This window comes from Haliotis rufescens, unplaced genomic scaffold (assembly GCF_023055435.1).
Source record: "Haliotis rufescens isolate VD_foot unplaced genomic scaffold, xgHalRufe1.0.p SCAF_22, whole genome shotgun sequence".
In the NCBI taxonomy this organism is placed as follows: Eukaryota; Metazoa; Mollusca; class Gastropoda; order Lepetellida; family Haliotidae; genus Haliotis; species Haliotis rufescens.
The window spans coordinates 6,766,744-6,782,954 of NW_025963913.1; the positions used below are offsets into that span (position 1 = coordinate 6,766,744).

A 16,211-nucleotide genomic window follows, 5' to 3' on the forward strand; every position below is an offset into this window, starting at 1 on the left:
ACATCACCTGTCAGAAAGTCCACTATACTTCACTCAAGTCATGACAAACACTACATCACCTGTCAGAAAGTCCCCTATACTTCACTCAAGTCATGACAAACACCACATCACCTGTCAGAAAGTCCCCTATACTTCATTCAAGTCATGACAAACACTACATCACCTGTCAGAAAGTCCCCTATACTTCATTCAAGTCATGACAAACACCACATCACCTGTCAGAAAGTCCCCTATACTTCATTCAAGTCATGACAAACACTACATCACCTGTCAGAAAGTCCCCTATACTTCACTCAAGTCATGACAAACACTACATCACCTGTCAGAAAGTCCCCTATACTTCACTCAAGTCATGACAAACACTACATCACCTGTCAGAAAGTCCCCTATACTTCACTCAGGTCATGACGACAAATGCTACATTACCAGTACATTAACACCTTCATCCTATAATGAGCCAAGATTAATTCTCCATTAGTGACATCCACCTTTACCCTGTCAGAGATCTAGAGTAGTCACTAGCACAGCTATTTTGAAGAAGCCTTTTCCTGACAACTTCCTGGATAATCGCTTTCTAATTTTCTAAGCAAAATATCCATCAACCAACCATTCAAATGGTTAAGAAAGAAAATTAAGACTAGAAAGTCATTTGTTTCTTCAACAAACCCTGCTTATGGACAGCAGGCTGAGAAATCACCTTTCATTACACACCACTGTTTTATTGGGTGAAAAGATGGCAAAGACTGTCATAATCCCTTGTTTAAGCACTAATAGGTGTTAGTCAAAATCAATATTCACACAGTCCTCCTTACTTTACACTAATTTCCATAGGAGTGATTAAGCTGATAGCTTCATGTCTATCCTTATGTACACCAAGCCATAATATAAGGAACTTCATTTCCTGGCTTTACCACAGTGCTAAAAATAAACATTAACCTATATCCAAAATGACAAGACCTTATACAAAGATTCGTCCTTATTGGTACAAACTGAAAAGATGAACTGTTAAATATTTCAGGTCTCAGCGTTACGACAAATCTGGCAGTCACCCTGTACAGTCATCTGGCAGTCACCCTGTACAGTCATCTGGCAGCCACCCTGTACAGTCATCTGACAGTCACCCTGTACAGTCATCTGACAGTCACCCTGTACAGTCATCTGGCAGTCACTGTACAGTCATCTGACAGTCACCCTGTACAGTCATCTGACAGTCACCCTGTACAGTCATCTGGCAGTCACCCTGTACAGTCATCTGACAGTCACTCTGTACAGTCATCTGGCAGTCACTGTACAGTCATCTGGCAGTCACCCTGTACAGTCATCTGACAGTCACTGTACAGTCATCTGGCAGTCACCCTGTACAGTCATCTGGCAGTCACTCTGTACAGTCATCTGGCAGTCACTGTACAGTCATCTGACAGTCACCCTGTACAGTCATCTGGCAGTCACTGTACAGTCATCTGGCAGTCACCCTGTACAGTCATCTGGCAGTCACCCTGTACAGTCATCTGGCAGTCACCCTGTACAGTCATCTGACAGTCACCCTGTACAGTCATCTGACAGTCACCCTGTACAGTCATCTGGCAGTCACCCTGTACAGTCATCTGGCAGCCACCCTGTACAGTCATCTGGCAGTCACCCTGTACAGTCATCTGGCAGTCACTCTGTACAGTCATCTGGCAGACACCCTGTACAGTTATCTGGCAGTCACCCTGTACAGTCATCTGACAGTCACTGTACAGTCATCTGGCAGTCACCCTGTACAGTCATCTGGCAGTCACTCTGTACAGTCATCTGGCAGTCACTGTACAGTCATCTGACAGTCACCCTGTACAGTCATCTGGCAGTCACCCTGTACAGTCATCTGGCAGTCACCCTGTACAGTCATCTGGCAGTCACCCTGTACAGTCATCTGGCAGTCACCCTGTACAGTCATCTGACAGTCACCCTGTACAGTCATCTGACAGTCACCCTGTACAGTCATCTGGCAGTCACCCTGTACAGTCATCTGGCAGCCACCCTGTACAGTCATCTGGCAGTCACCCTGTACAGTCATCTGGCAGTCACTCTGTACAGTCATCTGGCAGACACCCTGTACAGTTATCTGGCAGTCACCCTGTACAGTCATCTGGCAGTCACCCTGTACAGTCATCTGGCAGTCACTCTGTACAGTCATCTGGCAGTCACTGTACAGTCATCTGACAGTCACCCTGTACAGTCATCTGGCAGTCACCCTGTACAGTCATCTGGCAGTCACCCTGTACAGTCATCTGGCAGTCACTCTGTACAGTAATCTGGCAGTCACTGTACAGTCATCTGGCAGTCACCCTGTACAGTCATCTGGCAGCCACCCTGTACAGTCATCTGGCAGTCACCCTGTACAGTCATCTGGCAGTCACTGTACAGTCATCTGGCAGTCACTGTACAGTCATCTGGCAGTCACCCTGTACAGTCATCTGACAGTCACTGTACAGTCATCTGGCAGTCACCCTGTACAGTCATCTGGCAGTCACTCTGTACAGTCATCTGGCAGTCACTGTACAGTCATCTGACAGTCACCCTGTACAGTCATCTGGCAGTCACTGTACAGTCATCTGGCAGTCACCCTGTACAGTCATCTGGCAGTCACCCTGTACAGTCATCTGGCAGTCACCCTGTACAGTCATCTGACAGTCACCCTGTACAGTCATCTGACAGTCACCCTGTACAGTCATCTGGCAGTCACCCTGTACAGTCATCTGGCAGCCACCCTGTACAGTCATCTGGCAGTCACCCTGTACAGTCATCTGGCAGTCACTCTGTACAGTCATCTGGCAGACACCCTGTACAGTTATCTGGCAGTAACCCTGTACAGTCATCTGGCAGTCACCCTGTACAGTCATCTGGCAGTCACTCTGTACAGTCATCTGGCAGTCACTGTACAGTCATCTGACAGTCACCCTGTACAGTCATCTGGCAGTCACCCTGTACAGTCATCTGGCAGTCACCCTGTACAGTCATCTGGCAGTCACTCTGTACAGTAATCTGGCAGTCACTGTACAGTCATCTGGCAGTCACCCTGTACAGTCATCTGGCAGCCACCCTGTACAGTCATCTGGCAGTCACCATGTACAGTCATCTGGCAGTCACTCTGTACAGTCATCTGGCAGTCACTGTACAGTCATCTGGCAGTCACCCTGTACAGTCATCTGGCAGCCACCCTGTACAGTCATCTGGCAGTCACCCTGTACAGTCATCTGACAGTCACTCTGTACAGTCATCTGGCAGTCACTGTACAGTCATCTGGCAGTCACCCTGTACAGTCATCTGGCAGTCACCCTGTACAGTCATCTGGCAGTCACCCTGTACAGTCATCTGGCAGCCACCCTGTACAGTCATCTGACAGTCACCCTGTACAGTCATCTGACAGTCACTCTGTACAGTCATCTGGCAGTCACTGTACAGTCATCTGGCAGTCACCCTGTACAGTCATCTGGGAGTCACCCTGTACAGTCATCTGGCAGCCACCCTGTACAGTCATCTGACAGTCACCCTGTACAGTCATCTGACAGTCACTCTGTACAGTCATCTGGCAGTCACTGTACAGACATCTGACAGTCACCCTGTACAGTCATCTGGCAGTCACTCTGTACAGTCATCTGGCAGTCACCCTGTACAGTCATCTGGCAGTCACCCTGTACAGTCATCTGGCAGTCACCCTGTACAGTCATCTGGCAGTCACCCTGTACAGTCATCTGACAGTCACCCTGTACAGTCATCTGACAGTCACACTGTACAGTTATCTGGCAGTCACTGTACAGTCATCTGGCAGTCACCCTGTACAGTCATCTGGCAGTCACCCTGTACAGTCATCTGGCAGTCACCCTGTACAGTCATCTGACAGTCACTCTGTACAGTCATCTGGCAGTCACTGTACAGTCATCTGGAAGTCACCCTGTACAGTCATCTTGCAGTCACTGTACAGTCATCTGGCAGTCACTGTACAGTCATCTGGCAGTCACTCTGTACAGTCATCTGGCAGTCACTGTACAGTCATCTGGCAGCCACCCTGTACAGTCATCTGGCAGTCACTCTGTACAGTCATCTGGCAGTCACCCTGTACAGTCATCTGGCAGTCACTGTACAGTCATCTGGCAGTCACCCTGTACAGTCATCTGGCAGTCACTGTACAGTCATCTGACAGTCACCCTGTACAGTCATCTGGCAGTCACTGTACAGTCATCTGGCAGTCACCCTGTACAGTCATCTGGCAGTCACTGTACAGTCATCTGGCAGTCACCCTGTACAGTCATCTGACAGTCACCCTGTACAGTCATCTGACAGTCACTCTGTACAGTCATCTGACAGTCACCCTGTACAGTCATCTGGCAGTCACCCTGTACAGTCATCTGGCAGTCACCCTGTACAGTCATCTGGCAGTCACCCTGTACAGTTATCTGGCAGTCACTGTACAGTCATCTGGCAGTCACCCTGTACAGTCATCTGACAGTCACTATGTACAGTCATCTGGCAGTCACTGTACAGTCATCTGGCAGTCACCCTGTACAGTCATCTGACAGTCACCCTGTACAGTCATCTGACAGTCACCCTGTACAGTCATCTGGCAGTCACCCTGTACAGTCATCTGGCAGTCACCCTGTACAGTTATCTGGCAGTCACTGTACAGTCATCTGGCAGTCACCCTGTACAGTCATCTGACAGTCACTATGTACAGTCATCTGGCAGTCACTGTACAGTCATCTGGCAGTCACCCTGTACAGTCATCTGGCAGTCACCCTGTACAGTCATCTGGCAGTCACTCTGTACAGTCATCTGGCAGTCACCCTGTACAGTCATCTGGCAGTCACTGTACAGTCAATTGGCAGTCACTCTGTACAGTCATCTGGCAGTCACCCTGTACAGTTATCTGGCAGCCACCCTGTACAGTCATCTGGCAGCCACCCTGTACAGTCATCTGACAGTCACTGTTCAGTCACCTGGCAGTCACCCTGTACAGTCATCAGGTTGACACCTTTCCCTAGAGCCCACAAAGATGACAGTGTCAAGGTTTACACATTTCCGTCTCAGGGCCCCCAGTTTCATGGTTGCCACCCTACCTGTAGATACCAAGGAAGAAATAAAACATTACTTACATCCTTTAGGCAGGAGCCAGCTGAGATGGAAGATGTATGTGTCATTGATGAGATCCTGGCTATATGTCAAGTTCCTTGGCTTGTTGGGGAAGTCTTTCTCATTGACCGCTGCAAAATAGGAAGTGAGATGTCTCTGCAATAGGTTTCACTGACAATTTGGTGAAACCAATTAATTCAACATCATCAACAAGATCAAGCCAAAAAAAAGCAAAGAATGAAGGCGTCCTCACTTATATAAGAAGCCAACGAAACTAGAACACCCACTTTTCCGGGAACATTTAGCCTTAGAGCTGTAGTGGTCCATCCTGCACATCATCACGACTTCACAAGCTTGTAGACTCTACTTTCTTCCATTCTCCATGAAAACACAGAGCTGTTTAGTGGTGTGGTCTCTATTTGGTGACTCACCCTTGAAGCGACTGCCTCGTTCCAGGGAAAGGGAAGCCAGCAAATGCTCACACCAATCAGCACTCAGGTTACATCTCACAAATGGTAATGGTCCTTGTTTGAGAATTTATATAACATGAGCCATAACCTTGTGGCCGTCTGCTGTAAGTATTGCCTCAATGTCAGACAGTGGGAGGGTTTGTGAACAATCTTCAAGCACTAGTAAAATTCATTTGACGTCCATGAGACATATAAACAGAATAATTTGAATACCTGATGAAAATAGACATGCTTGACTCCTACAATGCATGACAGCCATATGTATTCAATAGGATATAGGATCATTGTGTCACATACCTGTCAGGCAGTGTTTAAAAAAATAACCAGGCTGCCATCAGTCCCACAGACTTCAGAAGCTGCAGTCCCTGACTAAATTCTTCAGGCCCTCATTTAAAAAAACTGCAGCTTATTCTGACAAATTAATCGACACGTAAATTTTCCTGCAGACCATAAAGACCCATACCACTTTGAAATAACATGCCTACGCAGATCTACCTGCCATGGGCCTACAGGCAAGTGCTTATTTCAGGTAGTGACAATGCAAAATGCACTATATGTTGTATCTTGTAGTGACTGTTTGGAAAACCCCTCAAAGGTGTCAGTCCCTTTATATTGTTTGAGAGCCTTACCCAATGTTGGGGTAACCAAGTCATAACATTGTTACCCATCTTAGTGAAAGAAACCTGGGCCTAGATTTTCAAAACTATTGTAGCCCTAAAATTATCGTAAAGTTATCGTAAGGAAATCGTAGGCTATCGTAGCCTATTTTCGAAAACTATCGTAGCCCTGAGATATCTTAAGTTTGTCATAAATCTAAGATAGCCCCATACCTGTCGTAAGTTTAATTTATCTTCATCCAAGATGGCGGTATACTTTGCCATAGATATTTTGCCAAACAATAAGTCTGCTTTACACTCAAACATTGACATTTCATTTTGTAAAACTGTGTGATTCAAACTGACACTTCGAAAACATGAAGAATGCATCAAAGATTTCAAGTCAGACATGTTCTTAATCGCGACAGCGATCTACCTAACTATGGAGTAGATAGCTTACAATACATTTCTATCCGAGTCCATGCTGAAGAAACAACATACCTTTTCGATAATTTAGGAAGGATAAAAACGGAAGGGGTCGGCAAGCTATAGTAATGACCGCGACCTTATTGATAACTCAGAGGCAGCTAATCTTAGTTCATACTCTAACTGAGAGTGGTTTCCCTTTATATTCGACCGGCTATACACAGTTATATTTTCTGGATCATATTTGCAACAATCCTTTAGTCTTTATTTTCGCATTTTATTAAATTATATCAATCTACATGTGTGATGAAGTGCAAAACCATAAGAGTTTCTCATCAGGTTTTACATCTGAAATGGTGTGGGACGAGCGGTTTTAACAATTGAATATTAAGTACAGTGTAGTATTTATTGATTTAACAAGGAAATACATGTGACAGAATATTTGTGTAGTATATTCATATGAAGAATATATTAAATATTTTTCTGGAAAAAGTAATTGTATTTTGTTTCCTTTTAAAAACAACACATAGGCTATCTATGTTATTGAAAGACAAATATTGAAGTGATTAAATATTGTCTGTTGAACAACTGCAACGGGAGATTAACGGCATAGATATATTCCATTACATATAGCAATTTTTTAAAGTTTTGACAGCAAAAGTTACGCACAAATTTTCCTTTCGTATTTTCAAGAATGGCGATTTGTAAAATCAAATAAAAAATGGGTTCCCATGCTTATTTGAGTTTAAAATGTCATAGAAAGTGGCACATTTTCCAAAATTCATTTTCCAATATATTTTCGTAGAAAACATTTATTGAATTAACCACATTGAATTAATGTTTTCCGGAATGGTTGCTGTTGAAGGCCTTCCTGGACGCAGGTCATCATCAAGGCTCTCTCTGCCACGCTTGAATTCCACAGCCCACTTCTTTACAGTGGAAAAGGAAGGGGCATCATCCCCCATGTCAGCATGTATCTGTGTTTGAGTTAGCCCTTTCAGTGGCAGGTACTTGATGACTGCCCTATAGCCAGTTTTGTCCATTTCTGGTGATTTCAATGGGTAGGTTCACAAGTTGGTCTGGTACAAAGACAATAATAACACTACAGTTGCAGTTCTTATGTCTATGATTCATTAAATGATTGTACTTGTTGGTGGCAAAAGTTTGTTTCAATCCGATTGAGATATCCCCTTTAGGCTTAGAACTTTTCAGCCAGCCCTCGTATGTATGTTCACGTCAACATGTGGCATGTTCCATGAGACAACTTGACAATTCCTAAATTGTCTCCCTTTGAACAAAAATTAGTGTCACTTTCAAATTTTGAAAAAAATTAATGATCCAGACAGATAAAAAAATATAATTATATCATCTAAATAAAAATAGCTTTATATTGTATTTCAGTCCTTTGTTTATTTGTGAAATATATTGGATGTATAAATAACAATACAAACTAAACAAGCTTTCATAGGCATTTGTTGTAACACAACACTTATTGATTATAACATTTATTGAGTTTGAAAAATGCCTTTGCATTGAACATGAAGGCTATTTGTGTTCGGGATGTCATTGGCATCTTTTTATCATAAGAACAAAACGTCTACATGTAGGACATATGTAGGATTGTACAGTATGTCACTCAAACAGTTGCGTGTAAAACAGTGTGACCTAAAATATGATCATGAATTCCATGTCACTTCTCCATGTTGTTATTGCTTGCGGCTTAGAAATCCCCGTGACATCATAGGGAAACACCCCGCATTTTCAATCTATAACACAAATGAGTTATCTGTCAGAGTTACTATAGGTAGTGTAGCTTTGAACGATCTGCGACAGGTTTACGATAGTTTCTAAAATCTATCTTATCTTAACCTTAAGATATCTTATCTTTGAATGTAAGTTGTTAAGATTTATCTTAGCAAGATCATTTCGCAAATTTAGGCCCTGTTCCATGTGACAAGAACTGTGATTGGCATATCTCGTTCAAGCTCTCTAATCTGTGAATGTTTGCTAGTTTGTTTGTTGTTTAACGTCGCTGATGCGCCTGTCCAATGAAGCTGTACTTCCCACTGTTATTCTCTACCTGTTTACCAGATACTAATTACAACACTGATGCACCTGTCACATGAAGCTGTACTTCCCACTGTGTTTCTCTACCTGTTTACCAGGAGCTAATTACAACACTGATGCACCTGTCACATGAAACTGTACTACCCACTGTGTTTCTCTACCTGTTTACCAGGTACTAATTACAACACTGATGCACCTGTCACATGAACCTGTATTATCCACTGTGTTTCTCTACCTGTTTACCAGGTACTAATTACAACACTGATGCACCTGTCACATGAACCTGTATTATCCACTGTGTTTCTCTACCTGTTTACCAGATACTCATTACAACACTGATGCACCTGTCACATGAAACTGTACTACCCACTGTGTTTCTCTACCTGTTTACCAGGTACTAATTACAAGACTGATGCACCTGTCACATGAAGCTGTTTTACCCACTGTGTTTCTCTACCTGTTTACCAGGTACTAATTACAACACTGATGCACCTGTCACATGAAGCTTTATTTCCCACGTGGATACAGGTGGTTAGATACTAAATCCGTACGTCACACGTGTGTAGAACAAGGTTGACCTTGTTTTATTCGTTTTGGTTGGATAACCGTGACCTCTGTCACACCGGGACTTTTTTTTTTCATTCATAAAAAATCGCGAGACATCATTCATTTTGAAACTACAAGGCAGAACTGAAGCAATCTCATGTGAGCATGGGATATTAACCCTTTCGCCCCGACTGCCCGATTTATCGGGCAGCATAAACCGTGTCCCAGTACCCGGCTGCACGAAAAATCGGGCAGCTATTGTCCAAGTCCCACACACGGCTGCCCGATAAATCGGGCGGCACGAACGTGTTTACAAAATCGCTCTTTCTACTTCCTTTCTCATGTGTAATCTCGTTCTAAATATGGAATTGAGATCTACACGTAATGACACGTCATTTCGATGGAATTTCCCAGTCTTTTTGGCGCGAAAATCGCGGATATGTCACCTGTTTTCGCGACAGGTATTTTTCTCGCTTGAATCGTAAATCTAGCGTAATGGCGGCCAACTACGATTCGGATAGCGATCAGATGACTAACAACGACTCTATCGGTAATAATAATGGGTTTGATTTGAATAATTTACACGAAGGGGAGGGGGAATTTCGCGAAGATTTTGGTGAAGATTTTGACGGTTTTGACGAGGTGCCCCCCCCCCCGCCAACTTTCAAGAATGGGAGTGGCAGAGGGACCACAACGGTGGAGACATGAGGGATTTTGAAGAGGCGACCGGACTCAAGAATATATATTGACACGGTGAGTTAAGTATCGTGCTATTGATTTTTTCCAACTGTTTTACAATGATTCTGTGTTTGAACAGATTATCAGTGCGACGAATGAGAATGCAGCCTACAGGTGAACGAGCGATCACAACAACAACAAAGGTGAGTGGCATGACGTATCTCTTTCTTTTTTTTTAAATTTAATTTTCTGATCGCAATCCGATTTGTAGTTTGCCGGTTTGTCGTATGCCCTCATATTTCGCTTAATTTGAATAAAATTTATTTCCATGATCATGTTTGTTTTCTTGATTTTTACATCTTAATTAAAATTTTAGTAACTGTCATAATTATTTATTTATTAATTGATGTAATAAAGTACTGATTTAATTTATTATGCAATTGTAAATAGCATTGTATTGTAAATATGTTATCACAACTTGTATATTTGCAGAACTTGAATTTACGATCTTTCCGTCCTTTTACAATCTTTCCCTCCTTTCAGATCAATCTGTGATATCTTCTCTGTGATTTCATTCTTATAGTAGCTGTGGTTCAATGTTCAGGTAATGTGATAAATTACTATTTAAAAACTTAAATACTTAATTTTTGTTTCAAATCCTGAAAAAGAACAAAATAAATCAAATATTTGTGTTTTTACCTGTGTTAACGAGTTTACCTGCGTTAACAAGTTTACCTGTGTTAACGAGTTTACCTAAGAGGCTGTAAGTGTATCATAAGTAATATGTGACATCAGTATAGGAAACAAAGTCAGTACCAAGAGTTGTAAACTTAGCTTGTTTATTTGTTTACAGATGTGCATGAAGAGAATTTACCTGTAACACCTGGGATTACCTGTGCCGTCCAAGATGACAAGACCACTGTGTTATGTTTACCTTGTATCTGTGATTTATTTTTGTGATTTTTAATACAATTTGAGCCAAAATTCATTGTCTGTTTTCATTTTTTCAGTGTTTTCAAGTTTTATTTCACTTGTAAACACCTGTAATTAGAAAATAACAAAGATTAGAGACAATATCAACAAAGAATATTACAGTATACTTAATCCTCTTTACAATGGTATATGAAAAATGTATATTAAAAGCAAGTTTCTGGTAGAAAAAGTGCATCAAAAATGATAGTGTGATTTTCCAATAATACTGCCAGGGAGGCCAGTGTGCAGGCCTTGTCAGTGTCAGGGACTGCAGGGTTTCAAGGGACATAACTCTGGGGCAGCCAGGGATGAAAGAGTTAACAAACACTTTATTAAACCAAACAAGATAGTCACATGCATCAAATTCTGTTTGCATCCTATATAAGTTATGCATTGAGCTTCCACAGACATTATATAATTGAGCGATATCCATTTACAATGTTCGACTACCGTTCAATAGATCAAGGGTCCACATGAGCATGACGCACCCGACTACTTTCACAACTTCCAATTTGATTTTCCGGTAACGTAAAAGGATAAGCGTGGTGAAATGAAGTCAGTTTAATCTATCTGGACAGATATCTAGACTTACTTAGGATGATCCGGTTGTGCCATCAGTGTCCTCTTCGAAGGGTATTTTGTGGCACTGTTTCGGGAGTTGTTTGTTCACGACTGCACGACCAGATCACTCAAAGTGAACATTTCTGATACAAATCATTCGAAAGCTCCGTAGAAGTGTGCCTGATTTCTGATTATGTGGCCCAAAATATCCCAAAGGTGAACAATAACATTCCCTATCTCTAGCGTAAAACGCTGAGTAGATCACGGTTGTTTTTTCTTATTCTGGTGGTTACCTTGCCCTTCGTTCGAAACTGTCACTGAATGCAAGCAGACTTAGCGTGTTGATTTTCACATCTTCAATAAAGGGTGGTACAGTAAACATGAATGTCTTTGGCGAACACTCTGATTTCCCTCTTCCAAAATGGTACGGACATGAGATAAATTCAAATGATAGATCAAGGAAACCGAACCATCTTGAATGCACAGACCCCGGCAGTCAAGTGACCGACTGTTGGTCCGATATTCAAAGTGCGGCGCTAATGTGACTTTTCAAATTTTCCTATAGGTGTCCTGCGTATTAACAACATGGCGCTTGAATTCTCATAAGTTGAAGAAATTCTTCCAAAAGGATCTTGAGCGTCGGTGCTGTTATGTTTGCAAACACAACTGCAGGCCCATGTTGTTAATGCATATGCATAGGAATGTAAACAATGCCCATATTTGGGCATATATCAATATTCATGCGCAACCAGATTTTGCAACCAGTTTAAGTTTGGTCTGTCAACGAACAAAAGTTGTTATGTATTTACACTTACATACATATTTAACGTGGGTAATAAATAAAATACCACACTCATTCTCGTTAGATACCATTTTTACGTAACTCGTGAACTTTCTATGTTATCTGACCTTGCTCTTGCTCGGTCAGATACCATAGAAAGTCCACTCGTTGCATAAAAATGGTATCTAACGAGAATGAGTGTAGTATTCTCTATGTACTACCCACTGTGTTTCTCTACCTGTTTACCGGGTACTAATTACAACACTGATGCACCTGCCACATGAAGCTGTATTAGCATAGCGGATTCATACAAAAGTTTGCACATCGGTTTTTTCGATTCATCCCTCAAAGAACTGCAAAAAATACACAGTCAATGCTTAACACAATTGTTATGTTATTGTTATGTTACTGTGGGTTCTGTTGGCTCTTGCTACTCACATGGCTTCAGGCAGTGGTATGACAGCTGCTTCACCACACAGGGAACCGCCCTCTGAAACACAAAACATCAACCTTTTCAAGATATACTGTACTTCCTCTCCACTGACATTCATGGTAAACAGTGTGTACATCCATCCTTGAACACAATAGTTTAAAGTGGATGCAACAATCCTAGAACACAAATGCAATTATTTATATAAGTGTACATGATGCTTGTAACTACAGGGGCATAACTCTTCCATCGTGTCAAGCTTAACTCTTAGAGAAACAAATTTGAAGTTGAATTGAAAAATACACATTCAGTAACATCCGATCCTTCCCCAATGTTTTACAATTTGGTTTCAGAAAAGAACAACGAGCAATCATGTCTGTATTCACCATTTTAGAATGTGTTAATTCTTACCTAGAAAGAGAATTGCAAGTGTTTGCTGCATTTTAAGATGATGAAAGGGCTTTTGAACATACTTTGCACAATGGCCTATTTGTCAAATTACATGACCTTGGTGTCAAGGGCAAAGTATGAACCTACTTTTCCAGAGGTATACAGACAGCTGGGCTTTTACAGCATACAACGGAGAAAGATCTGATGAGTTTCCCATTGGACAAGTGTTGGGCATAAATAAATCTACAAACTTTTATGGATGTGAATTGTTACCAGCCTTATACGGTAAAGAACTTGAAATGGTTGAATGTACACAACGCTACTTTGCTGACTATATCCAACAGCTAGCGACAATGTAGTCTTTCTCACAGTCCCTGAACCATATTATTTTTCCTTCCGTCCAGCTCTTTCTGTAAAGCAAAAGCCTTAAATGAAGGAAGTCTACATTTTCCTCAATCTCCCATCTCACTGGGGCTCCTTTTCAATTGAAATGGAGTCTTTTGTCTGTATCAAACTTATAAATTTTCAGAGATAAAGCAGTAGTATGGTGACAATGCTGGTAACTGACATTTCAAAAATCAACAGATGTTACTGTATAGTCAGTCATCACCCTTGTCATGGGATCATTGTGCTCTCGCTACTGCAAGTGTTGTATGAATTCTCTAATATGTATTATTCTCCCAAAGCTTCTCATCAGAAACACTATGAGGGCTATATACATGATATACATGTCAATGAAATTAGAAAAAAACATAAAATATAAAACATTCCCAAAACATAAGTGTGCAGTTGTGTCTACTTGATTGATTTAAGTGATGAAATACAAATGGCTGATGAGTTATGCCCTCCGTTGTACAAAGCGATCTTAGCACCAAGGTGATCATACCTCCCATACCTTAACATAGACTTACATCAGTCATAGCGCTGAGGTTGTTTTGTACAGTGGCACACTGGGAACTTAAGAATAAAAAGTTTCCCAAATTCCTAAATAGCATAAGACACCATGCAGTTAGTTAGACTGCATCCTCTGTATCACCAGGACTCCCATTTGGGTAAACCTATACTAAACCCTGGTCCCATTCCAGCTGTTCTTGCAATCTCAAATTACCTGCCCTTCATTTTCATTAGCAAATTTGATAAGCTACGCTACTAAGTCTAATGTACCAATCAGAATGCGAGTTACATAAACCAGCCTCAATGTTGGGTTGGCGATATCAAAAACATGGTGGACAGTCCTATTGATTATGATAGAGCATGAGAGAAATTCAACATTGAAAAGTTGACTGTCACACAAAAGAAAGTCCTCAAAAAGCTTTTTGATGAAAAAGATGTCTTCATGTACATTTAAGCTGGCAGTGGCTTTTAGTTTTTACACGATTACGAGTCTACGAGTTAAGGAAAATCAAGGGCAGGTTATTTAAGATCGCGTAAACCTTGTGAATGGATCCAGGTGTTAGTGTATGTTTACCTAAAAATGAGAGCCCTGGGGATATAGAGGATGGCTAGACTGCTATGTATACACAATTTGACCCAACTTTGCAAATGTCAAATCAAGGTCAAACTTTAAAATATTGTAAGAAAATGTAACTGACTACTCACTAAACAAATGTCATCACACTGTGAAAGAACATGGCCGACTTATGGCCAAAAGATAGGTTTAACCTCATGTCCAATCTCGGTGCCATCATTGGTGGGTTTAACAAGCATGTGAAGCATCTGAGGAGATGATATTTACAAAGGAGACGCGAGCTAAGAATGGGCAAAACTGACACCATGGCTACCATATTGAGCCAACTAATGAGTGAATGTTGTTTCATGTTGATTCTGCAATTTAAGCTAAACCATGACAGCCTGTAAATGGTCTGGACAAGGGTGCTGTGCACTGCATGAGCAGTGAACCAAGGTATGATGACACTCATTCAGGATTCATATTGCAACCACTGAACTCTCATTCTAATAGTCGACAACTACCACAAATATGTGGGATGCCAAAAAATAGCTGTCAGCATTGATTTAAAAAAAATTTAATGCAGATTTATACTTAGAACTAAAAATATACACTAAAATCTAATGATAAAAACATAATAGGATGTCATCACAAATGTTTGTTTGTTGTTTAATACCACTATCAGCAATATTCCAGTTATGTGACGGCAGTCTGTAAATAATCGAGTCTGGACCAGACAATCCAGTTATTGACAACATAAGCATCGATTATTATCTATGCAATTGGGACCCGATAACCAAGACAGCGAGCCTGACCACCCAATCCCATTAGTCGCCTTTTACGGCAAGCATGGGTTACCGCAAGCACGGTTTATCGTCACAATGAGAAACATACATGCCAAAGTTCAGCTTCCTCAGTCTGGCAATATCAAAGAAGAAAACACTTTTTGAGAGAACCTAAGACTATATTTTGCCTTTTATTCCATGTGATGTGGTATAATTCATTATCAGTACTCATTACAGTGAGAGTGTATGGTTTTATGCTTCCACCAATATCACGGCAGATGACACCTGTGAGAAATGGGCTTCACAAACAGTATTCATATTGGGACTCAGACCAGGGTCTTCGGCATGATGAGTGAAAGCTTTAACAAAAAGTACTCATTAAATCTCGTTATCTGATTGGTCAGTTGCTGGCCATCAATTCAGATGGTCAACCTGAACTTCTGTCTTGCATGTAACATCCTGTACACACCTGACTACTGATACATCACTCACATATACTTGTTACATCCTGTACACCCCACGACTGATACATCACTCACATATACTTGTAACATCCTGTACACACCTGACTACTGATACATCACTCACATATACTTGTAACATCCTGTACATCCCACGACTGATACATCACTCACATATACTTGTAACATCCTGTACACACCTGACTACTGATACATCACTCACATATACTTGTAACATCCTGTACACCCCCCGACTGATACATCACTCACATATACTTGTAACATCCTGTACACCCCCCGAGTGATACATCACTCACATATACTTGTAACATCCTGTACATCCCACGACTGATACATCACTCACATATACTTGTAACATCCTGTACACCCCACGACTGATTCATCACTCACATATACTTGTAACATCCTGTAAACCCCCCGACTGATACATCACTCACATATACTTGTTACATCCTGTACACCCCCCGACTG

The 16,211-nt window shown here is 41.5% G+C and overlaps 1 protein-coding gene across 1 annotated transcript in view; it reads right to left on the minus strand.

The window, feature by feature from the left end:
• The window catches only part of LOC124118218, a 162,491-nt gene that overhangs the window by 106,478 nt on the left and 39,802 nt on the right, over positions 1-16,211 (minus strand). Inside the window, exons 2-3 of the mRNA XM_048401469.1 lie at positions 12,645-12,696; positions 5,133-5,240 (exon numbers count right to left, since the gene is read on the minus strand). Coding sequence (XP_048257426.1) covers positions 5,133-5,240; positions 12,645-12,696 — 160 coding nt within the window. The remainder of the gene's footprint in view (positions 1-5,132; positions 5,241-12,644; positions 12,697-16,211) is intronic.